The 25895-nt window shown below is 43.0% G+C and overlaps 1 protein-coding gene and 1 long non-coding RNA gene across 12 annotated transcripts in view; one reads left to right on the top strand and one right to left on the bottom strand.

Moving 5' to 3' along the window:
- Positions 1 to 507: 507 nt before the first annotated feature.
- Positions 508 to 25895, bottom strand: part of LOC309328947 — a 340017-nt gene continuing 314629 nt past the window's right edge. For 2 of the 3 annotated variants that reach the window (XR_014150939.1, XR_014150940.1), the window contains exons 3-4: positions 17647 to 17789; positions 508 to 882 (exon numbers count right to left, since the gene is read on the bottom strand). This is a non-coding gene — a long non-coding RNA (uncharacterized lncRNA). Of the gene's footprint in view, positions 883 to 2556; positions 2706 to 17646; positions 17790 to 25895 lie in introns of those variants that run through there. The other variant, XR_014150941.1, reaches the window with a different exon arrangement.
- Positions 2816 to 25895, top strand: part of DMXL2 (Dmx like 2) — a 109737-nt gene continuing 86657 nt past the window's right edge. For all 9 annotated transcript variants that reach the window (XM_081838593.1, XM_081838590.1, XM_081838587.1 and 6 more), the window contains exons 1-6: positions 2816 to 2989; positions 18779 to 18901; positions 19699 to 19770; positions 21049 to 21127; positions 22042 to 22198; positions 24076 to 24142. In XM_081838593.1, coding sequence (XP_081694719.1) covers positions 2903 to 2989; positions 18779 to 18901; positions 19699 to 19770; positions 21049 to 21127; positions 22042 to 22198; positions 24076 to 24142 — 585 coding nt within the window. In that variant the 5' untranslated portion in view covers positions 2816 to 2902. The remainder of the gene's footprint in view (positions 2990 to 18778; positions 18902 to 19698; positions 19771 to 21048; positions 21128 to 22041; positions 22199 to 24075; positions 24143 to 25895) is intronic.

Raw genomic sequence — 25895 nt, 5'->3', positions numbered from 1 at the left:
TGTCTGATTTTAAGGCAGCATATGTCAAAATTCCCATAGACTTCAGAGGAAGAAACTCATTAACAAAGTATTAGGAAAATTAACATCACTATTCCCAAAAAATCCCTTTCCTGATGACATGCTGGAAAGATATTCCTAGACTACAGGAACTTTAGCTGCTTATTTTTTAAAAAAAAGTTTTTGAGAACTCAAATCATAATCCAGAAACTTTACTTTGAAGCTATTATAAATTGCATATACAGTACTGGATTGCAAAGTTATTTCTCACCTAGGCAATTCTCCCCTTGACACTGACTTGACCATGTAATTTTAAACTTGATTCATCATTCTCAAAGTCTGGAGGTCACTAGTCTTCACCTTTAAAAGCTAACATTTTAAAGTCCTTTGTAAACAAACCCAACCTTTGTTTTATCCTTAAGCCAGCTACTGCCATCCAGAAACCAATTCCATAAATGTTTATTATCCTTGGGGCTTGATTGTTCCAGAGATTGAAAGAAAGAAAACATACAGGCTTCAAACTGCTTTTAATTTAATCACAAAAGCAAAAGTGTTCAAGTAGTCTACAAATCTAATGTGCCCTCTGGGAGCCAGCAACACACCACACCATCAACATTTACTTGTATGTCACCATTCCTTAGTTAAACCACACTCAAGACAACTTACAACAGCAAAGGATTGACAAAATTACAAAAATATAGCAAAATTTATGTAGCTGTAAACAATAAATGGAAATAAGTTTGTATTTGTTTGGTTTGATTTTGTGACCTATGTCAACATCCAAGAACATGATCGAACTCCACAGTTTGTGTCTAAAAGGATCTGTTTAAGGTCTCTTGAGTTGTTATTTTTCTTTCTTTATGTGTCTTCTCCCTTTTCTTGAATCTGTAATATTAAACAGAGATTTTTATGTTGTTGTTGTTGTTGTTATATGGCACCACGCCTGATGATTACTATACAAGTTTTCATCCGTGCCCAAATTTGTTATTTGTTTGCACTTGTCCATCCATTCCCCCAACAGTATACGTTTTTTTTTGAAAAGTTGGTTACGGATATTACATAACTGACTTGGCTGTTAAAAGAGTTACCCAACTCAACTGAACACACACACACACACACACACACACACATACACATATATGAAAGAATATCAGCTGCAATACACAACACAAAGCCAGCCTCTTGTCGCATTGCTCTTGCCACTATTTCCTACCAAAGCTGAACCACAGACAAGCTTTTCACCCATTCCTCTAAGCAAGAAAGAAAATGTGTGAGCACATTTATTGACAGCTGCACAAATTATGATAGCTAGGAAGTGGAAGGGGCAAGCAGAATATAAAATGGAAGAATGCTATAAAGAGGTGTGGGATATAGCTATTAATGATAAATTAACGTGTGCCATTAAGGTAATATGGGGAATAAGCAGGAGAAATGATTTTGAGGAGATACAGAAAGTGATTGTAGAATTTGTATTGTATAGTTCAAATCTGGAAAAAATAAATACAGTAAATGGACAAAAGTACAAAGATTCACAAAATGTTTAGGGTTCTTGATTCAGGTAGGTAGCCGTGTTGGTCTGACGCAGTCAAAATATATATCAAAAATTGCCCAGTAGCACCTTAGAGACCAACTAAGTTTGTTCTTGGTACAGTGGTACCTCTGGTTACGTACTTAATTCGTTCCGGAGGTCCATTCTTAACCTGAAACTGTTCTTAACCTGAAGCACCACTTTAGCTAATGGGGCCTCCCGCTTCTGCCGTGCCGCCGCTGCTCGATTTCTGTTCTCATTCTGAAGCAAAGTTCTTAACCCGAGGTACTATTTCTGGGTTAGCGGAGTCTGTAACCTGAAGCGTATGTAAACTGAAGTGTATGTAACCCGCGGCACCACACGAAAGCTTATACCTTGGGTTACAGCCGCTTTAGATTGCGTTTTTTTGGGTTGCGGACAGCCAAAACCCCAAAGTACCGGAACAGGTTACTTCTGGGTTTTGGCGGTCGCGCATGCACAAAGTGCCGAATCGCAACCCGTGCGTGCGCAGACGCAGGTTGCAAACACTCCGGGTTGCCAACATGCATCCCACATGGATCACGTTCGCAACCTGGGCATCCACTGTATCAAGAACAAACTTCGTTGGTCTCTAAGGTCCTACTGGACTTTTAAATTTTTTAATACATATATTAAAATGTTTAGGGGTATGCGTCCCCCCAGGAAAAAACACTGATAATAATAATAATAATAATAAATAATACATTTTTTAAAAAGAAAATGTGTGTGGGGGTGTGTCTCCTTATCGACTCCCAGCACCCTCAGCGAACTACAACTCCCAGAACCCTTTGAGAAAAAGAGCCGCGGCTGTTTTCAAGCGGCACCGTCGCGCTTTAAACGCCGGGTGTGTGACCGCGCCCTCAGGGAACAAACTCCTGCTTGCCGAAGCGGCGGCCATCCCTGTTATTGTTGCTGCTGTTGCTGCTCTAAATCTCACCCTCCCGGCTCCCCTTTCCACAGCGTGTCTCCCTACCTGGCGGGTCCCCCTCCCCCCCCCCGCCCGCCAGACTCACCTGTCCGGAGCCCCTCCCTCAGACGGAGGTGGTCCCTCAGCCGGCATCTTTCCCCCCCTCCCGCGCATGCGCACGCCGCTTCCGTCCCATCACTCTCTTTGACCTGCCCGCCTACCGCCGCGGCTGCCGCTGAGCGCGCGCCCGCCCGCCGCCCCCGCGCGCGCCCTGCTTGCGAGAGCGAAGCTTCCCCCTTCTTCTTCTTTTTTTCCCCCCCTCAGCGCGGGAAGGGAGGAGGGGAAGGAGCGGAAGCCATCCGGGTCTCTCTGCGCATCCCCGCGCTCGCCCTCGCGGAGGGGAGAGGGAATCCCTGCCGGTTGGGCGGCCGCCGGAGGCCGCAGCAGCAGCAATGCATCTGCACCAGGTGCTCACCGGCGCCGTCAACCCGGGAGACAACTGCTACTCGGTGGGCAGCGTCGAGGACACCCCGTTCACGGTGAGGGACGGAGCCGTCCCGAGGCGGAGGGTCAAGGGAGGGAAGGCGAGGAGAGAGAGGGTGGCACCCAAAGGAGATGCAGAAGAAGGCACCCTCGGCCAGGCTTTCTGTGCCTTCGGGGTCTGGGTGGGGCACTGAAATTTTCTACCCCCCCCCCCGCAAAACAGCTATTTTTGGTCTGGTTCCTGCTTGTATATGCTATATAAAATTATTTTCCTGTCTGCAAAATTCGGCTGGACCTTGTTGCAAAAGGTGTTGAATCTTTATACTATAATATACTACAATATAATGTCATGTCATGTTGGTATGCTGTCTGCGTACTTGTCCACAAAATTCGGCTGGACCTTGTCCCAAAAGGTGTTGAATCTTCATACTATAATATACTATAATATACTATAATATAATGTCATGTTATGCTGTCTGCGTACTTGTCCACAAAATTCGGCTGGATCTTGTCCCAAAAGGTTTTGAATCTTTATACTATAATATACTATAATATACTATAATATAATGTCATGTTATGCTGTCTGCATACTTGTCCACAAAATTCGGCTGGACCTTGTCCCAAAAGGTTTTGAATCTTTATACTATAATATACTATAATATAATGTCATGTTATGCTGTCTGCGTAATTGTCCACAAAATTCGGCTGGACCTTGTTGCAAAAGGTTTTGAATCTTTATACTATAATATACTACAATATAATGTCATGTCATGTTGGTATGCTGTCTGCGTACTTGTCCACAAAATTCGGCTGGACCTTGTCCCAAAAGGTGTTGGATCTTTATACTATAATATACTACAATATAATGTAATGTTATGTTGTTACGCTGTCTGCATTTGGCTGGACCTTGACCCAAAAGGTTTTGAATCTTTATACTGTACTGTAATGTATAATATACCTGTGGGTGGTATTCGGTGCTAGTCCAACCCAAAGTAGGCCAACTAAAATTAATGCACACCTAACATATCCACTCTGACTTAGTTGGATGCAACCCAATGTGGATATCCCTCTGACGCAGTGGTTCCCAACCTTTTTTTGGCCATGCCCCACCTAAGCATCTCTAAAATCTTGATGCCCCCACACCCAGTGACATATAATTCTTATTATTCAAAAAGTGAACTCCCATTCACGTGGAGGAAGCCTAAAAGACCATTCACTGTTAATAACTCATTCTGGAATTGCCCCCCCCCCCCAAAAAAAAATCAAATTGCCCTCCTGTGGGGCATGTGCCCCATGTTGGGAACCATGGCTCTGATGTGTCTGAAGTACCGAATCTCTATTTATATACCATAATAATGGATGTATCTATATATTTATCTAAGGTGTGTATCGGATCAGGGAGGCATGCATTGCCCGGCTGGTAGAGTATGAGACTCTTAATTTCAGGGTCATAGGTTTGAGCCCCACATTTGGGTGGAAAGTTCCTGCATTACAGGGGGCTGGGCTAGATGACCCATGTGGTCCCTTCTGCCTCTACAGTTCTAGGATTCTATGAGCTGCCCTTGCTAACTAAAATAGTGTACCTGTGTGTGCGTATCCTATTTATTTCCTTCTTAAAACAGCATTATATGTTTAGTGGCTAGGTGAATAGTGGTTGAGGGAGCTGGCAGGTGCTTCCCAACAGGGTGAGGGAATTATAGGATGGTTGGTGTGTGTGTGTTGGGGTGTGTGTGACAGCATTGCCAAGTGGTCACTAAACTGCTCTGGTCTGCCCCCTTGCCTTTACATGAGCATTGATCTGCGGAAATCAACAACTGAATCATGCAACTGCTTCATGACTGCTGTTAATAGGCCTGCTTGAAAACTTGGCAGTCTTACGATGGTGGGGGGGGGGGTTTCATAATATATCTTCTCCTTTCCTACCAGTGGTGTTGATGCCTGTCTTTTTAGCCATGGGAAGACAGGGGCTGTCTAAAGTAAAGGCCTGTGGAAACAAATAGTGTTGTTCGTCAGTCCTGGCTGTACTTCCAGGCTGAGCTGCATAATCTCTTCACTCCCTTGCGTTTGTTTATGATGTAATAATGTCCTTAGTCCCACTGGTGGTGAGTGGTAAAGATTTAGGGTGCATTTCTTTCCCCCAGAGTACCCTGGGAGAGAATGGTGGAGGCAATGCACATAGTCTGATTTTCTTGATGTAAGTCTTTTAAGTGAGAAAATGGCATAATGCTGAAAATACCTTGGTCCATCTTGTAATGAAAAGTTACGTGGTTGCAAAAGCCTGCTTAAATCAGGGATAGAAGACCTGTGACCCCTCAGGTGTTGCTGGACTCCAACTCCCATCAGCCCCAGCCAGCATGGCTGGTGATCAAGGATTATGGGAGCTGTAGTCAAGCAACACATAGCTGGCCGAAGACTCCTTACCTGTGAAAAATGTTTCCTGGGCTAGCTGTGGATGAGCTTTGCAATTGAATGGGAAATAACTTCCTCTGCTAATAATAAATGAAAGTGGGAGGGATCTTGCACCTAACAGCTTGTGCAAAAAAGTGCTGCTTTTTAGGAGTTTTTGAGCAGCTAAAAACAACAGCAACAATCTTAATTAGCGTTTGGAGGTGAGGAGACTGGGCATGTTAATCTTTGTGACATATACAAGCCTGAAGTAATTTTTGTCAAAATTATTCTGATTATAGCATCTATTTCTCAGACACTTTGGGGGCCTGTTGAAAAACCTTTCTATTCAGAAATGGTTTCACACAGTTTTGCCCTTTTAATAACAATTCTGCCAAGAAAAGAAAGTATAGGTATTCACTCCAGAGTATTTTCTCTTTTCTGCTGCTATGCAGCTCTACTGACGTCTAAGGACACTGCACAGCCACTGCTTCCTGTGACATTCATAAAAACCGTACTCCATAGTATTTCTTTCATCACAGTGGAATTCATCTAATAATATGTGGGCTGCATATTGTGTAGCCATTTTTGTCTGAATGCTTTCTCCAAATTTTGATCGTTATAAAAATGAACAGACTCTTACTGCAGATCTTTGGGATACTGTTTTAATGCCAGTTTGCTAACAGCACAGGCCAGAGACCATGAGACTGAAGGAGAGGAGAGATGGATTGATTTCATAGATCATTCTTGGCATTGCTGGTTTTCTTATATGTATGTTCTGCTAAAGGAACTGGGGGGGGGGCTGAAATCATGATTGGAAAGTGTAAAATAATTGTATTAGATGTGTGTGTTGTAATCTACGCCAGCCTAGGTTGTAAATGACAATGCCTCAAGGTCTTTCTTTGCTGTGAGTCCCCTAAAAATGATCTTTCTTAAAAAATAGCCATTGTTTGTTGAGTGGCTTTATTGTTTGAATGCAGTAAGCTATCTCATGCCACAGAGACTTAGTTTTCTGGTGGTCTGAACTATCAGACTCTCAGTGTTTAAATTATATATTGTGTCTACAAGCAATTAGAAAGGAGGCAAGACATTGGCAGTCACTATATGAATGATTACAGCAAATAGAGATCCTTATAATTAAGGAATTGCCCCCTTTTATCACAATCCCTGTCTCTCTTCCCTATTAAACCAGACAAAACAAATGCACCAACTCTCACCTTTTCGCAGTATCTATGTTTACCTGCCCCAGTCTCCTCTATCCTGCTATTGAAACTAATTCTGCTGGCTTCATTATTATTATTAATCTGTATACATGATGCTTTACAAAGAACCTGGAGTTACAATTAGGTAAATTAGGTAAAGGGACTCCTGGGAAAGTTCTCAATACGTTACTGTTTTGAGGTGACGTTTAAAGGAAATAAGAAAGGTGATCGCATAACCGTGGTGGTTCCATCCTTAAGGGGCAGCAAGAAGAAATCATTTCAGGTAGAGCTGTGTGGGCAAAGGTCACTGGAAGGGATGTGTTGGGAAATAAGTGAAGATAGATAAGGAAGGCTGGGCAAGGGGGGTGGTTAAAGATGAGGAAGATTGCACAGGATCAGGGAGTGGACAGGAAGCCCTGGAAGGGATTTTAGGAGGGGAGTTGCAAGGTCAGAGCAACAAGCGTGGAATCGGAGTGCTACATGGCTGCAGTTGGATGAAGGTGAAACAAGTAAATCTTCATCTCTACTGAGAGGTGCTTTGACATTTGCCCCCTATTTTATTCTTCCACGCAGGACATTTCCTTTGTCAATATGGGCTTACTGATGTCGAGTTCTTTGTCTGTATATGTCTTCCCCAATAAGCCTGGGGATCTGCTTGCTAGGTACCTACTGGAACCACCACACAAATAAAGAGGTGGAGGAAAGGTAGCTGCAGGCAGCCCCGAGTTCTGTGCTGCGGACCTGGAATTTCTCCTTCTATCCCACTGAGGACAGTCGATCTTGCTGACTCTGCAATGGAGTGGGTGGGATTTTTGCAAAGGTAGCAAGCATCCCCTTCAGCAGAACACTGTAGAATGCTGATCTCTGGTAGTTTAGGGATATTAATTCCTCCGTTAAACAGTAGCGTGAGCAGAATGATGATGCTACTTTGTGAGAGTATTAAAAACATTAAACAGTCATGCTGCAACTGATCCTAAGATGGCTAGACTTCCCAGGCCTATCATTCATCTGTTGTTTGGACATCATACTGGTGGTGCAAGCTGTGCCAGTTACTGTTTTTAAAACAGCTTCCACCTTCCATCTCTGTGCATGACTTGGGAATCCTTAACTTTCACCATCTCTGTTCTGTGCAACCTGACAGAAATGAGTGTTTTGAGAATAGTCTAGTCATCCCTGCGATTGTCTTCATTCCTGTTTAGATTCATAGTGAGTCACTAGTGACCCTCCTGACGTTGTTGAACTCCCAGTTTTCATAAACCCCAGCCAGCATGGTAAAGGATTGTGGGAGTTGTAGTCCAATAATCTCTGGAGGTCCAGAGGTTCCCCACCTCTTCATTAGAATGCCAGTGACCCTAATGCTAAGTGAAACCATAGGAATTTTCTCTCTTGCAGACATTGGGAGTTACTCAGGGCAGTTTTCTTTATTGTTTTGTCTTTTTAGCCAAGGAACAAGCAGCTATTGTTCCTTTGACCAAAGCTTTTTGCACTTTTTCCAGTGTCTCTGTGTGAATCTGTATTTGGCTCTTGAGATATATTCTACTGCAAGAATATCGTTTCTGCCAGCCATTTGGAAAACAGTGTCCTGGTTTACATGTAACGATTCCAGTCTGATAAACCAAGTTTTATTAACCTGTGAATGAGTTGTCTGCCCTTGCACTGATACCTTGTCTCTCTGCTTCCCTCCTTCCTTGGCACACGTAGCTTAAGCCTTAAGCAAAGGTCTCTTAGTTTCTTAAACCACAGTTTCCTGTGCCATGTGAATTGGGAAACTGGTTTAAGAAACTGAGATAGTGTCACTGAAGCTGAGCAAGCTTGTTCTGAGGTCAATGCAGCACAGTTTATCAGACCAGGATTATTACGTCTGAACCTGTTGGAAATAAAGAGCTTTTAGTGATTGACAAAGGAAGCTGCCTTTTACTGAGTCAGACTTTTGGACCATCATGCTCAGTATAGTCTACACTGACTGGCAGCATTTCAAGTGGGTGTCTTTCTTAACTCTGCTTGGAAGTGCTTAGGGACTGAACTTGATACCTGTTGCATGCAACACATGCACTCTATGAGCTATGGCCCATCCCTGACCTTGTGGAATTTGGCAGAACAAACACTTGCATGGGAAACAGTGCAAAACAAATGACCACTAAAATATGTAATATTGCCAATGTGTGAATTACAAAGCTCATAAGGTTATTAAATTACCTACATTAATTGTGCTTCTGGGTTTTCCACTGTTTATTATGGGCAGGTAACATAAGCCTGCCTGGCATTATATAGCAAGATATAGGAGTGGTTGTGCAGTAAGTACATCTGATGATTCAGTCTCCTGCCAACTCAACTTCATCACCTATAAGCAACAGGTGGTTCTGTAGCTTTCATCCAAAGGCTCCAAAACCATTGACGCAGTCTTTGCCAACAAGGTGTCACTCAAAGACTGAAGTGTCCAGGTACTGCAGACAGTTTAATTTATTGGAAATCATTCACAGACTGTAGAACTCTGGCCTCCTGAGTTCTTTAGTACTCAGCTTCCAGGTCGAAAGCTCCCCATATCCTGCTAGGATATCAGGACAGCTAAATCAGGACAGCCACAACACCTTTGTCTGAAGATGAGCCAGTCAAAAACTAATCAGGTGGATAAAGATTGAGGAGAAGGTGGGAAGAGTGGGCAGGGCAGAACGGGAGAGTATGGAATTGTGAAATGCAGTGTATCATAGCTAGTGCTACAGTATATTTGGCTTTAAGGCACCCCAATATGGAATGTGCCTACCAAGCAAATTTGTCTTGCAGCAACTTTTTAAAAAAATCACTGTCCAACGCTTTTAATAGTTGATATAGCTACTTACTGTTGTTACGTTGCCTTCTCTTTCTGTATTGTGAATTTTAGAGGGCCTTTTGCCGCTGTGGCCTTAAAAATGTATTAATTTGCTTTTTTATATGTTAATAGGTTTGGATATGTTTTATATAGGAACAATATGATGATGTATCTACAACCAGTGAAAGCAAGCTAGCTCATTTCAGGCCTTCATTAGCCTCTGTGTTGCTGTTCAGACATACTGTTTTCTTTTTTCTTAGTTTATTTTATTTATATTTATCGAACAAATCTAAGAAATGTAAATTTTACATACTGTATAAATAGCTGAAAGGTTTTTTCAATAGAGAAATGTGTGTGGTTAAACTGAAATGTTGGAGGAAATTCTAGGGAAGCACAATGAAACAAATTCAAAGCTTACTTTCAAAATGTTTATTGTAAGGCTGCAATGCTATACTTATTTACCTGAGTTAATGAACTCAAAATAATTTACTTCTGAGTAAGCATGTACAGGATTACTGTCTCCCTCCTCCTATTAGTATATCTAAGCTTTTAATTGTGGTGAAGAAACCGGAAGTGTCTTACAGACTTGTGTGGCCCATCCCCTTTCCCCTCTTGAACAATTCACCCTCTTCCTTTTTCTGTGTTATACTGTAGATAGCATGGCATTACATCTGCTCTGACATTAATGCAAATTGTGGCTACTTTTAACATGGTTTTGCAAAACCAGCTTCAAATCCTGGCCAAACATAGTTAATGTTAGTGTAGAAATAATGAAACTGTGGTTAACACTGAAGGATATTGGGTGAGTTAGAGGATATTCCTAGTCTCATAACAGTAGTTGAGAGGTATAGAATTTTTACATATACACCAGACCCTTTTGCTAGATGTCACATGCTTAATGCTGTTTATTTAATTGAGAATATAGCTTGATTTTTTATTTTTTTAGTATTTATTAAATTTGTATAGCACCTTTCAGCCATAGATCTCAGGGCAGTTCACAACAATTTTGTAAGTGTTGTTAAATGTTCTCCCTTTTTAATATATTTCTATCATGGAATTCCTATTTTTAAATTAATATCCTGAATATAAGTTGGGACAGGGACAGGCGATAGATGAATCCTTTAAATTAGCATTACTTTTGCCAGACCCGTGCCAACAATCAGCTACCTCTGTTAAAACACTTATTCCTTTTTGGACAGCTCCAGTGCTGAAAACTGTCTGAAGAAAATGATTTAATAGCACGGAAAGACAATTGGAAAGTGCAATTGTGCAGTGCATTAGAAATTAGTTAGTCAGGGTGTTCTTGAATAATGAACCAACATAAATGATGCTGTTGCTGATGTAATTTAATAATGCAGTGTTCTGTAATGAAGGATAAAAAAGAACATGCTGTTAAGTTGTCCCTGTTTTGTATACTTGCATGTTACAGAATTCTATAGATTTTGCTTAATTCAGTGTATAGTTAGTTTGGTAAAAAACGTTGTGTTCATAAAAATTTCTAACTACTGCAGACTGGTTTAGCACTTTGCTACAGTCGCAGGTGGAAGTTCTACTGGAAGTGTCCCAAATCCACTTAATCCGTACTTTGTAATGTCCAGTCACAACAAATACTCAGTTACAAGTATCTAAAAAAATCAGCCCTATATTGTTGGGGTGTAACTCCACCGACACAAACCCTTTCTAGATTTGAGGTAATCTAAGAGGCTCTCTTACAAGAGTCAACTTCTGTGAATACCAGATATAACACAACTTTTTCCACAGTTGCCCTGGACCTATGGAACTCACTTCCTCATTGAGCTCTGATTTACATAGCATTTCGTAAGCAGACTGAAATGGTCTTCTTACATTGGACATTTGGGAAGGTAATCTTGCTACACAGTTCTGAATTAATAATTCTTTTCAGAAGTTTTAGTTGATAACTTATGCTAGCAATGTACATTGTATGCTGCTGTGAAAATGATGGTTGAAAAGCACAGTGACATTGCTGGACTCAATGGATCTTAAACACTTAGCTTTGTGTTTGTATTTATTTGATATCAGTGGGGTTGAAGCACCTTGTACCTGGATCGTTCCCATAATGCGGAGGAGTCCAGGATGCACAGTTTATCCAAGTTTGGTGGTGGGCTTCCATTTCTATGCAGCTTCTCTCCTTACTCCTGGCCAGGAATATTAAAAAATACCCTTGGGAGAGGCTTTGATATGACCCACACCCCTGAATGTCCTTTAGCTACCCACCACCAAGAGAAGTAGTCCACCTGTGGAAGAAGAAGCACCGTTAATTTGTGATGCAGCATCTTGATATGTCATGAATGTTCACCCAAGTAGGACCCAAAAATGAACCTTCATGGTTTTGAAAAGGTTACCTCCAAGTACCTATGAGCTTGTTAAGACACTGGATGGATATTGGAGCCAGAGAAGTTCCCCAGAGTTTCCTTCCCTTGTCGAACCTACAGAGGGCCCTCCCCAGCTTTCTATTACTTCACGTGGGGAGTGGGGTAGGCAACTGTACCTCTTAAGAAAGCCCCAGTTCCCAAGGACTACCTTTTTCAGTCTCGATGCACTGCAGTGCATGGCGGGATGATATTGCTGCTACCATAATCCTTTCAAACACTCTCCCCCACCCCTTTAAAGGAAAAGGTAAAGCAGGGAGGGTGTTTCGTGGGCTGGAGGTTGCAGACATGGCTTGCAGTATTTTCTTACTTTTGACAAGAGGGTGAACCTGGGAAAATCTGGATCCAAACAGAGGAGACCCCCTGGACGAGTCACTTAGTTAATGCCCAGTTTTTCTTGGCAGCATATTTGTTTTGCTTTTGGAGATGGATTGGGGAGATCAAGGGTATTTTGAAGTCACCACATAGAATAACAGTGGCAGAAGTGCCAGAGAGCTAGGAAGAGTTCCCTTTCCATTGGCACGGAGTGCTGCGTATTGAATTTTTGAACTCTTTTATTGAGTATCATTTGATCAAAAGGTTGGCTATTAGTCTTTAAATAAGATAGGCAGGCTTGGAAACCAGCCACCGTTAAATTTGTCCATAGAGCTTCCTCATATTTCAGCACTAACCTACTAGCCATAGTCGAAGCAGAAGTATGACCAGAAGCTGCATATCAGCAAGTGAATCAGCTGGTGGAGAAGGAATGGGATGATTCTTTCTCTCCTCTGTGCCCTACATAGAAACAAAGTGTGCTGGCAGAAGAGGCAAGCTCCCCCTCCATGCCCAGCATACAAAGCAAGTGTGCTGGTAGAAGAGGCAAGCCCCTGCCTCCATGTACTGCATAATATACTCAGAGGGCTGCTGAAAGAGGGATGTAACTCTCAGTCCCTCCTATGTGAGCCTTCACAGACTGGTAAGCATTTCTGTAGGCTAGCCACTCTTATGGGCATATTTACAAGGAGACTATGGATTCTCAGAACACCATGCTCCTTTGAGAGGAAGGGCGGGATAGAAATTTTATAAATGAAATAAAAAATACACACTGGCTGGGCACTTTCAGTTTTTTTCAAGATGGGCGTGCATCCATTGGTAGTGCTTGACATGCATAGCTTGGCTCCCAGAGCACAGACTGATTTGTCACTGTGGAGCTTACCTGAAGACAGTTCTTACCTGCTTCTGGCAAGTGGAAAATTACATGCCTGTGAGCTATTTAAGATGCAGCACTTCTCAGCCCTTTTATTTATTGAAAGATTCTCTCTCTGCCTGTGCTTATCTTGGTCTGGCTACTGAATCTACTAGATCTTTGTCACTGCCTTGGATCAGGCCAACAGGCTTCATCTTAATGCAAGCTCTGGCAAAAAGAAGTGGAGTTTTTCTTACATTTTGAGAATCCTGCAAGTCATTCCAGCTCCTCTGGCAGCTTGCGAACTCCCATCTAGTTTTCTCTTGCAGGTAGCAGAGTGACTAAAGCAGAGCAGACTCTGTGTGTGGGTGGTACTTAAGCTTGCTTCATGCTCCTTGCTTTTGTCAGGGCTTTAAATCTACAGAACTCATGCGCTGCTATCCTTATTGCTGCAGGAAACTCTACCCAGCTTCCCCTCAGCAGTTTTGTGTTTTGGGAACCATCTCAAGCTTGTTTCCTTCTTTCTACCCTTCCAAAACACTCCAAGACGTAATTGAATATTAACAGGGTACAGTGCTTTTTAGCATGATTTTAAAAGCAAAAGCCAGTGTTCCTGAATGCTTATAATTTTTTGCAGCCTCACAAATAATTCCAGGAAAAAATACTAGTCCATGCATTTTTAATAGACTTTGTGCCTACGCATGCTTGTGCAATTTGCTTGTAATCTTAACTTCTTATGTAAAGCCTGGTTGCTTGAAGGTAATTTATGGTCATCATGGAGGACTAAGCAAGTGGGAGGGGGGTTCCAAGCCTGGTTTGCTGCACCGCAGTCCTCAAGACATTCAGGATACCGGGAAATGAACATTTGTCTTGTATTTTAAGAAAGCCCGATCATTGGTTTCTAATGCATGAGTCAACATGGACCAGGTCCCAGGTGTGGTCACGCTAGATCAAGGGTAGCTAACACATTGCCCTTCAGAGGTTATTGGGCTCCATCTCTACTCAGCACCAGCCAGCATAGTGGTAGTCAGGGATTGTGGAAGTTGTAGACCAGCAATGTCTGCAGGGTGCTGCTGTATTGGCTGTCTCTTTTTATATACAGGATATGTGATAGGGCAGAAAAAGATCCTGTTGAGATACTAGAAAACTGTATGCAAACCTTGGTAGAGATACCTTCTCCTCTCGTTGACAGTGAAAACACACTGTGTGCAATTCAGTTTGTTTAAAATATAGCGGGTCAAAGGAAATAAAAAGGATTTTAAGGGATTAAAAGGTTTTGAAGGTTAAAAGTCATTTTAAAAAGCTTTTAAAGAGGTTTTTAAAGTGTGGAGATAAGCTGACAGGAAACCAGGGCGGTGGCTGCAAGGCTGTTAGCCTTCGTTAAAACAAATGTACGATGCTAGCTTCACAAAATTCTATGGTGCAAATTCCTGGGGTCGCTGGAACACATAAAACAACCTTGCCTTCGATAAGAGGAATTTTTAAAAGAACAAAAGAGGAGGGGAGAAGCTAGCAAAGGAAACCCCCATCATGTAATTGAAAGGGAATAAGTGGAGCTCTGATAAGCACGCCTTACCTCGGTGCCATCGTGCCCCTCCTTACCCTTTTCATCAACTGTATGCATCAACTCAATGGTTAAACCAGAGAGTTGCATTTGAATTTCCCATTCGCTTTCAAAGATAGCCACGGTGAGCATTGTGTGTTTTCACCAACCATGGTTAATACAAAACCATAGTTTACAAACCAGGTTTGCACACTGGCTTTTTCCTGATTGTGCCAGTGCATATGTCAAGCTAACCATAGCTGTTTCCAAAAACTGAAACACGAGAGCGGAGGAGTGAAAGGAAGTTGCACAGGAGCCATCAAGTACATAGAGGGACAATAAGGCATGTAAAATAGCTTTATGCATGTGGAACAGATTCTGATCCTGTAGTTTGCTTTCCTGTGCACAAGTGAGAAGCATTTTTCTCTTTATCCTGGCAAGGAGTTCACAAGGCAGGATGGATGAGCTTACAGCACCATGGACAGCTCCCAGGTACGCCAAAGCCTTATGAGCCTCAATTCACTCTCCCAGTCTCCACCCCAACAATGAAAGCTCCAGAGGCAGGCACCGCATAACAGTACACTGGTACCTTGGGTTAAGTACTTAATTCTTGGGTTAAGTACTTAAGAACGTTCTGGAGGTCCGCTCTTAACCTGAAACTGTTCTTAACCTGAAGCACCACTTTAGCTAATGGGGCCTCCTGCTGCTGCCGTGCCGCCGGAGCACGATTTCTGTTCTCATCCTGAAGCAAAGTTCTTAACCCGAGGTACCACTGTATTGTTGAGTGTGAGTGGTTTATGCCTGAGTGATTGGTAGTGTTTCAGGTAGCGAATGATTGTGTGGAATGGTTGTTGAGTGAGATGGGATGAAGGATTATGTGTACGTTGCGCTGTCTGAAATGTTATATTACACTGCCTTGCTGTGATCTCTGATTTTACTTATTTTTAAAAATAGGTGTATGGATAACTTGTATGCATTTTGCTATGTGAATTATTTGACATGCTTTTATTGTGCTGTGCTCTCTCTGTGTGTGTCACACATACATATATTTATATCCATTGCAAACCACTCTGATTCAGATGGTAAGTGGTCTATAAACTGAAACAACAATGCTGCACTGCTTTTAATCCATAGAGCGCTGCATCCCAAGGTGGAAATAGTGGTAATGTTGCCCTTGTGCACCTAGACATTCCGGCAGGGTAGTTCTGCACTCTTTATTCTTTTTGAGAGCTCTAGGCTGTTGGCTCCAAAGGCAGAACTGTTGTGTTATCTTAGTATACAGTTCTCCTGGATCAATACCAGGCATAGGCAAACTTGGCCCTCCAGATGTTTTGGGACTACAACTCCCATCATCCCTAGCTAACAGGACAGTGGTCAGGGATGATGATTATTAGGATGGGATGTGCTGGCTATCTAGCAACACCTTTGCTAGTGCCTTTGAGAGATAAAAATTTGAAAGGGGTGTTAACCTACTTGTTCATCTTGTTTTAATATCAGGCATCAGTGAAGCAGTGTGCTCAAAATCTATGGCTATTTAAAAAAATAATAATAAAAGCAATTCATCATACAACAGTTCTTCTTTTCTTTAGACCCGAAGATATTTTGTTCTTTTTGTTTATCTTTTTACTCTCTGAACTTCCCAAAGAGAGGATATTGCAGCTGGGAAAGGATATCATTGTTTAGCTCTGATGGTCAGGAGCTTAGATGCTTGTAGCAAAGGGTATTTCTTTTTTATCACCTTTTCTTTAGAAACATCTTTACTGTAATGAGATTTACCCAGAAATATGGTCGCTGCAGGTAAGTGGTATATTAAGGATAATGTACGTAATAACTTGGAAAAGAACATGTAGTGGAAGAACGCCAGTGGAAGCAGACTTTTCTCATATACTGAAAATAACAATGCTGTAGTTTAATAAGACCCAAGTTATGCATAAGAAGACCTCTAGTCCATCATCTTGTTTTTGCAGCAGAAAACCTTTGGGAATCGTGGAAGCAGGGCTCCTCTCTCCATAAAATATTTTATTAATTCACAGGTGATAAAATACCTTCTCTCTCAGTACATTTTGAAACATCATGGAAAAGTCCAATATTTTCATTCGGCTGCTTGCTCAAGGGAATTCCGGAGAAAATGGAGGCAGTAGGATGTGTACAAACCAGACTTTTGCATACGCATCAGTGTGCGGCATTGCTTTACATTCAAATGAGCGACTGCACATGAATGGGTGGGGAGCTTCCCCCCCCCCGAAATGTTCACCAGTGGCTTATTTATGGGATGGGGCTGCAAAGAGGAGCAAGTAAGTTGTAGCTAGATATCATTGGGCATAGTATCAGTGATGAGGGACCTCAAACCCAGAGACTGAATGCATCACCCAATCATTGGCCATGCTAGCAGAGGCTGATGGGAGTTGGAGTCCAACAACATCCGGAGGGCACCAGGTTAGGGAGAGCTGCTGTAAGTGATGCTGTTCAGACTCTGCAGATCCTCAGATTGTGGTGTTGGGCATCATAAAACTAGAACTTGGCCGTGTTTAAATTTGGAGCTTGGGTCTGGAAATTCCAAGCATTATCAGTAGACTATGCCTCTCAAGGGGGATGTGGGTAGCACTGGGTTAAACCACAGAGCCTAGGACTTACCGATCAGAAGGTCGGCGGTTCGAATCCCCGTGATGGGGTAGCTCCCATTGCTCAGTCCCTGCTCCTGCCAACCTAGCAATTCGAAAGCATGTCAAAGTGCAAGTAGATCAATAGGTACCGCTCCGGCGGGAAGGTAAACAGCGTTTCCGTGTGCTGCTTTGGTTCGCCAGAAGCGGCTTAGTCATGCCGGCCACATGACCCGGAAGTTGTACGCCGGCTCCCTCGGCCAATAAAGCGAGATGAGCGCCGCAACCCCAGAGTCAGCCACGACTGGACCTAATGGTCAGGGGTCCCTTTACCTTTTTTATTCCCCTCAATGGCCCTGCTCTGCACCCTCCCCGAGGTTTTTTGCCCAACTGGCATGCATCCTGATGTAACACACCTCTTGTTCCCCTGGATGGAGAATGGAGAGACTTGTGGCATGTAGGTAAGTGATAAAAACTCGGACTTTTTTATCGCTTAAGTATTTTCTACTGTACAATGATAAGAGGCACAACTGTTGCTCCACCCACAGTTGCCACTGCCATGTAGCCCCCAGAAGGTTGCCTATGGGGAAATGAGGCCCTTGGGCTTATAAAGGTTTCCTACCCCTGGGCTGTATGGTTGCTCCTTCAGGGTGAGGGGGTTGACTGTCTGTTGCCAGATGCCCCTCTTGTGCCTCATCGCAGAATTGCTAGATTCCAGTATATGCATGTCAAGGCACAATGTTGGGTGCAATTCCTTCTGAAGCTCTGCAACGATAGTTTGGCAGATGGGAAGAAAAATATCCTCAGCAGAGAAAGGACGGTTCTGTTTCTAATCATAATAACATGCAAATGACACTATCCAGCAAACTCGTTCCTTTATGCACAAGGATCTCCACTTTTCATGGTACAGAAGATAAATTTTGAAAAAACTATTGTTACAACAGTAAACAAGTAACTATAAAATTACAGACTTTTATCATGCCATGTGTTAAAGATTCATTTGATTGCTCTGAGAGATCACGCCACATTTTCCCATGAGTTCTGGGTGGATTCCTGCCATAGTCTGAACAATATATGTATTCAATAAACATTTGCCATATGTTATAAAAGGAATATGGATTGTGTTTGCCCTTTTCCGCTCTCACCTGGCATGTTAGTTTCTCAGCCAATGCTATTGACCATACTCTGTTATACCAAGAATCAATGTTCAGCCCATCACCGGTTTTCCAAAATCTAGCTATCTCCATACAAACAGCCATCCATAAAAAGGCTAAGAGGTCATCTTTAGGATAATTGTGAGCAGACGGGATCCTAAGCCCAAGTAGCACTAGTACAGGGGACATTTCAATTGTTTTGTTGTATATCAAGCTTATGTCGTTGAAGACAGCATTCCAGAAGGATTTGATAATGTCACAACACGACCACATATGAAAATTTGTTCCTTTGTACATCCCCTCCAACATTTAGGATTGACTTCCTTACATAATGGCATAATTAATTTGTTAGCCTTTTAAGGTACCATCAGTCTGTGGGTCTTTTGGGGTACAACAGACTGACATACATGCACCAGGTTACAATACTGAAACATAAATTAATGGCGGTGTTAAAACAGTAGTATTGTTGATGTTTCTACTTCCTGTGATGATTTGGGGCGGGGAGGTTGGAAACAGGTTAAAAAGAAAATACACATGTGTACAGCGCGGTAATTGAAAAATGAAAAATAATGAAATCCTTTTTGACACATTTCTTTTTAGGCATACGGCTCCGGATGCGATATTGTTATCCTGGCAAATGACTTTGAATGTGTGCAAATTATTCCTGGTGCTAAGCATGGAAACATACAAGTCAGCTGCGTGGAGTGCTCCCAGCAAGGAAGGGTAAGGATTTCAGAGCACTGGTTCTCAAACTTTCCGCCCATGGGTCAATTGAAAACTGCTGAGGATCTTGGCAGACCACTTTATGATTTTTCTCTGCCTCTTGTAGCAATTTTAAATTCACTATGCTGGATGCTTTTAACAGCAGCTTTATTGCTAATTTTTTTCTTGTATGTTATTTGATTGCATTGCAATTTGAATTCCAAAGAATTCTATGGAATTCAAATTGAAAATGTTCTTCACAGACATGCCACAGACCACCTGAATGTAGCTCGCAGACTCTGGGTGGTCCACAGACCACAGTTTGGGAACCCCTGGTTTTTAGAACTTTTGAGCGGTGGGAGACAGGAAAGTGTTCTTTTTTAAATAAATAAATAAATAAATAAATTTAAATATAGGAATTAAAACTTTAAGGCTGCACCGTGCCTTAAGAAGTTTTAGTTGGCAAATCATATCTGTTTTAATGAATTAATTAACACTTAAATAAATTACTCTGCTTTATGAATTGAGCACAATTTGGCCTTTTATGATATGATATGCTACTGGCAGTCATTCTGGAAATTACACATGTAAAGAATAGTTACTTTCTTTTTGAATAAACAGAATGTGGTTCATTGTACCATATCCCTTGAAATCTAGCATCTGGTACAACAGCCAAGCGATGTTCGTATAATTTTACTTTCCCCCTGAATCTGTCCTTGTACATAACACTCTGATGAATGCATTGGTATCTATAAATAGTAAAATATTCACAGTTAATTTTTTTTAAAAGACTAACTTCTTCACTCAATCTGTTCTAGATTGCAGCCTCTTATGGAAATGCCGTGTGCATTTTTGAGCCCCTTGGGGTGAATTCTCATAAGAGAAATTGTGTAAGTATTTATTACGTGATATAAAATCCACATATATATTTTTTTGTTTATCTTGGAGCAGGTAACATCATTCCTAGCAGTTAGCAGAAGACAGGGAGGCCAACCATAGGTGGTGGAGTCAGAGCCAATGAATGCTAGTTTTACTCCTATCCTACATCTCTGCTGATTTCTGTAAGGGAAACGCTGCAGGGGTCAGCAAACTTTTTCTTCAGGGGGCCGGTCCACTATTCCTCAGACCTTGTGGGGGGCCGGACTATATTGGGGGGGGGAATGACCGAATTCCTATGCCCCACAAATTTCCCAGAGATGCATTTTAAATAAAAGGGCACATTCTACTCATGTAAAAAAACACTGATTCCCGGACTGTCCGTGGGCCGGATTTAGAAGGCGATTGGGCTGGATCCGGCCCCTGGGCCTTAGTTTGCCTATCCATGGTTGAGACTAAGGAGGAGGATGAAGCTGACAGGCAGGGGAACACCCTGGGCTGGCTGCAAGGAAGGAAGGGAGTAGGCAGGCAGGTGAGGGCTGGTTGAGGGCAGGCAAAATTTGGGGGGGTAGCCTCCACTGCCATCTCCTGGAACTGACAGGCAAGCCTCCCCAGCCCTTCCTCTCTCTACCACCGTGTCATAGTCTCTGGCAGTTTCACCTAGAAATGTCAGTCGATGGGCATGGTTGGAGAAAATGGCGCCATGGGCCAAATTGGACCTCACCCCCCGGGGGCACGGTTAACCCGCAGACAGGAGGTTCCCCACCTGTGCCGTAAAGGATGTATTCAGTTTAATTTCCATTGTTTGGTGGTCTTAACATGTCCCATCATTGAATAGATAGAATGTATTTATGATTATGATTATTTTTTAAAGAAATATATTGTTTTGTACATGAGAAGAACCCCTCTCCCTGTTGCAGATCTTTAGTTTTGCTCTTTGTAATGAAGGCATGGGACACAAAATAACTTCCCTCCCCTTCTTTAATGAATCAGCTATTCATGCCCAACAGCAGGAGTGCAAGCAAATTTGTTGCCTGTGTTTATGCCACAGCCATGGCTGTGATCTGTTATTTGAAAAGTGCATAATTTGGGGCGTGTTATTGGTTTTAATTGTCACCCTTGAAGAATGCTGTTTGACAGCAAAAGTAACTGCTTAATCAAATCAAATGAATATTTTAAAAAAACAAACCCTGAAATGTCAGTTTATAGCTATGTGAAGAAAAGATTGCTTCTGTCCTGTGTGGTGTGTTTTTTGCCCCCTAAGAATTAACTCTGTAATGTTTGCACTGCAGCAACTGAAGTGTCAATGGCTGAAGACAGGGCAGTTTTTCCTCAGTTCTATGACCTTCAACCTAGCATGGGATCCTCAAGGTAATACGAAGTCAACATTAAGTCAGTTCCCACTTCCTAATGTGCTTTGCAGCATGTTACTGTGAGGGATCTTCTTCAGGGGGAATCTTTTGTGATTTCCTCTAATATTATCAAGGTACTTTTGCCTCCCTCTAGTGTGTTATTCCGTTCGTTAGGAAAGCAGTTGAAAATAAAACTGCCAATATCATAATGCTGTTGTACAAACAACAGTAAGACCTTCTTTGGAATACTGTGCACAGTTTTGGTCGCTTCACCTCGAAGCAGATATTGTAGAGCTGGAAAAAAAAGTTTAGAAAACAGCAGCCAGATTGATCCAGGGAATGGAGTGATTCCTCTATGAAAAATGGTTATAGCTTTTGGGACTTTTTAGAGGCATGCCAAATAAGAGGGGACCAGTGTTAGAAACCGAGATATGAAAACCAGGAGCTAAATGGCACCTTAAACCTAGGTTATGGGTCAACAACAGAATGTCTAGGCGCACTTTTTTATAACAAGGATACAAAGCTGAAAATGAATGAACTGCAGCTAAAAATCTTATGTTCATTTTTCACATGGTCTGGTTCTCATCTGAAGACTGCAAAAAACAAAGCCATGCTTCCCCTGCCCCTAATATTCTGAAGAGTGTCTCTTCTCTATTCTTCAGGCTCGATTTACATTCTTAAGTGTCTTTTTGGGGGGCAGGGTCAGCTCACAAACAGCCCTAGCACATGGAACTGTCTTGAATATAATAATGCAGACAGTAACAAAAGCAGATGCTTATGTTAGGGCAATAGTCTTTGTGGAGGAGAATTCTGTCCTCCATGATTCCCCAGCCCCATATTTTCATTCACAAATGTTGGAAAAAGCAGTAGAAGGTAAAATGCATGTAGGCCAAATATTGCTGTCTACTTTGCTTACATATCCATTGCTTCCAGGTAACCGGCTGCTGACTGCAACAGATTATTTGCAGTTATGGGCCCCTCCATCTAGTGATATCCTAGAAGAGGAGGAGGAAGATGATCCTGACTTGGAGCTCAAAGATGATAAAATCCATCCTGTTCTAAGCGACTGGAAATGTGTCTGGCACTGCAGGTAAGTTTGTCCGAGAGTATGATTATGGAGGACGCGGGTGGCGCTGTGGTGTAAACCACTGAGCCTTGGGCTTGCCGATCGGAAAGTCAGTGGTTCGAATCCCCAAGCTGGGGTGAGCTCCTGATGCTCGGTCCCAGCTCCTGCCAACCTAGCAGCTCAAAAGCACCTCAAAGTGCAAGTAGATTAATAGGTACCGTTCTGGCGGGAAGGTAAACAGCATTTCCATGCGCTGCTCTGGTTTCGCCAGAAGCGGCTTAGTCATGCTGGCCACATGACCCAGAAAACTGTCTGTGGACAAACGCCGCCTCCCTTGGCCAGTAAAGCGAGATGAGCACCACAATCCCAGAGTCGTCTGCGACTGGACCTAACTGTCAGGGGTCCTTTACCTTTACCTTTATGATTATGGAGGAAAGGCAGGGACATCTTACAGTCCCATCCATAATCGCTCTTAGAACCTGAAATTATTTTTACATATGCAGCTCATTAAAAAGCCATATATGCTTTTTAATGAGCTGCATGTTTTTTATGCTCCAAGTACAGAATAGCAACAAGCTTCTCTGTATATATGCACATTTGTTAGGTGCAAAGTCTCCAGTGCATTCCAAACCATATTGACTTCCTCTTCCAGGGAAGTATAACTGAACACAACAAATCTCTAGTTGGTTCAGACAACTGGGGATTGGATTTGAGCTGTGGGCTTGCATGCCTCCTCTTCTCCCTAATGGATGCAGATTCCCTTCCAGTTTTTTGCTTAGTGCAAACCATTGTTTGCTTAGTGCAAACCATTGTTTACATTGTTTTCTATGCCTCCAAACCAGAAATAGAAACCACAGATTGAAGTGGATTTCCATTTTTGGGGTGGGATAAGTGCTGTCATTGGCTGGTTGTCAAACTGTGGCTTATGCTAAACTGGAAGCGATGCTTCTCAAGTGAGGGGGAAAATGTTGGGGGAAGGCAAGGGGCTAAAAACCCACAATTTGTTTCTGGTCTAGAGGATCATATAAAATGAGGTTCTTAGTAGCATTCAACTCTAGTCCTCAGAGTTAGCTTAGCTTCATTGATTTCAGTGGGTTTACTTTGAGAAGAACTTGGTTCAAAACAATCCTCTGTCAGCTGATTACTTCTGTTCCAAAGTGTTTTGCCTAGCCACGGAGTTCTGTTATAGTCAATAGTCGTTTCCCTTCAAGATGCAGTCTTCTTTTCATTTCAAACAATGCTCACAATGTCGTGCCTAACAAAAGTGGTACAGAGCCAGAAAACATTGTGCCTCTTTTCTGTATCTGGGAGTTGGCTTCATGTTGCTGCAAAGTCCATGGTGCAAGCATATTTGGTTCAGGCAGCTCATACTGAACGCTGACATGAGATTCTTCTTTTTTTTACAGAGAATGCGGCAACAGTTACAGATATTCACTGCTTTATTCCAACACTAAAAAATATGGGTTATGAGGCCTCTGGGTTGCTAAAGGGATGGAGCACCATTTCATTGCTTCGCTGAGAGTGCCAAAATCCTTGATCCTGCTTCAATAATGCAATTGGCTTTTAAAGTTAGTCATGCCATGCAGCATAGATATGAGGCAGATGTTGCCTGTGGTTGCCTGTGGTCCTCCAGATGTTGGTGGGCTCCAGCTCCCATCAGTCCCAGCCAGAATAGTCTGTGATCAGGTATGGTGGAAATTGTAGTTCAACAGCACCTGGAGGACCACAGGTTACTCATCATTGCCATACGGCAATTAAAGTATTTTTAGCTACCTTCTCCTGTATGTGTAACGAGATGTCAATGGTGAGAATAACCTTAGGCTGCCATAGCTGTGTCCATAAAAAAAGTAAATTCCCCTTCAGTGGAGAACTGCATTCTTTTCTCTTGCTTTGCTCTTTAGAACGGCCGTGTCTGTACATCTGATGGAATGGTCCCCAGATGGTGAATATTTTGCCACAGCCGGAAAGGTAAGGATGAGAAAGAAAGTGAATTGCACTTCTGGAGTGTGCCAGGAATTGTATTATTTCTGCTTAGTAAAATAGAATTGTTTCCTCGCGTATCTAACAGGGAATAGCCATATAACATCTTATTCACTGGTCTTCAGCTAGTGAGTCAGGACCCAAAATTGGATCTAGCTTCAGCTTAAGGAATGCTGCACCAGACACATCAAGATGCTTTTGCTGTTGTCAGAGTCACCCGTGGTCCCAGCTCACAAGAGACCAAAGTCCACTCCAGCTTATGTACAAAAGCTTTTATTCAAGAACATCAGTAGCTTTAGATCCGAGGTCCGTGACCCTACGTCTGTTACCCTTAGACCGCTGAAGTCCCCTCTGACTCGCTCCCCCCTCGACACCAGTTTAAGAGGCTTGTACTGGTCCACCTCTTTCTCTCTTTCCTTTTCCGCAGGGTCTTTCTGCCCCCCTGTGTTCTCTCCCTTCGGGACTCTCCCGAGGCTGAATCCTCTGCCGCCTCCTCCCCCCTCCTTCGGGCTTTGGGACCAGGCTCCTCCCCAGGACTCTCTTCATTTCCGCGCGCCTCCCATTTTGAACTTGGCGCGCTTACGTTGCTCCTGACCTTCCTTTCGACAGTTACATTGCCCTCAATACTACTTTCCTCCCCTTCCGGCAGCACGTTTTGCCCTGATCTCCTTCCCCTCTCTGCTTCCTGTTCTGCTCCTTCTGACACACTGGTCACTCCTCCCCCCTCACTCCGTTCCAGCGGAGCAGCCGGTCTCGCTCTCCAACTCCCACTGGGGGTTCCCCCTTCCTTTCCCTGCTCCTGACTGCTTCCCCCTCTAGCTCCCCTTGGCTTGACCAGAGGGGCTCCCTTTTGGGAGTCCTCCGATTCACTGGACGGACTCATGGACAATCTTGGGTCATTGTCATCCTCTTCCTCGTCAGTCTGGAATCCTTCCCCCTCACTCTGCGTCTCTCTCCCTGAACCCCTGACAGCTGTCCTTTGTCTTAGACTTACTGTCTTTTAAGAGACGTGTCAGGCTCCCATCCCAAACCCAGTGACTCTTACTTGCTAGTGAGGGAGATATATTCCTTCAGGCTAATATTAGTACAGACTTATCAGCAAGCATAAGGTCCAGAAGTTGGAATACCAAGGTGCATGAGCAAGGCAACAGGTTCACAACCAAAAGGAAGAGTCCTGACACTTCACACTACTCTCCCCGTCCAGTTTTGAATGAGAAGGCAGGGCAAGCTCAAACACAAGACTGTCTCTCCATAGTTCTGCACACTTACGCTCCGTCTGGACAGGTGTCTCTGATCCCACCTATGGAGCCAGCACCTGGTTCTCAGCAACAAGTCCTGCCCCATCCCTGGAGGCCCACCTTCTAGTTCCCCAATCTTTTCCTTCTCCTTCTTGTGTCCAGGGCTGCCATACCATGCCAAACCCTGACGGAGCCGAAGGGCCCTAACCCCAGGAAAGGAAGAGAAATATAGGAAGGTGTCATATGCTAGGTTAGATTATTTGTCTACCCGGCTCAGTATTGACTACTCTAATAGGTCTCCTTGGTCTCAGGCCTTTGCCTTTTCATTTATTTATCTGTTTATCACCATCAATATACATGGCTTATCTGCTGCTGATCGTTTTGATTTGAGATGCCAGGGAGATGAACTTAGGATCTTCTGGGTGCAAATCGTATTTTCCCTTCTGACACTGACCTCGGGACCGTGCTGAGAAAGAGAGTGGAATAGAAAAGGGAGGAGATGA

Source organism: Podarcis erhardii (assembly GCF_964252035.2).
Source record: "Podarcis erhardii genome assembly, chromosome: 14".
Classification (NCBI taxonomy): domain Eukaryota; kingdom Metazoa; phylum Chordata; class Lepidosauria; order Squamata; family Lacertidae; genus Podarcis; species Podarcis erhardii.
This window is presented reverse-complemented; position numbering and strand designations above follow the sequence as displayed.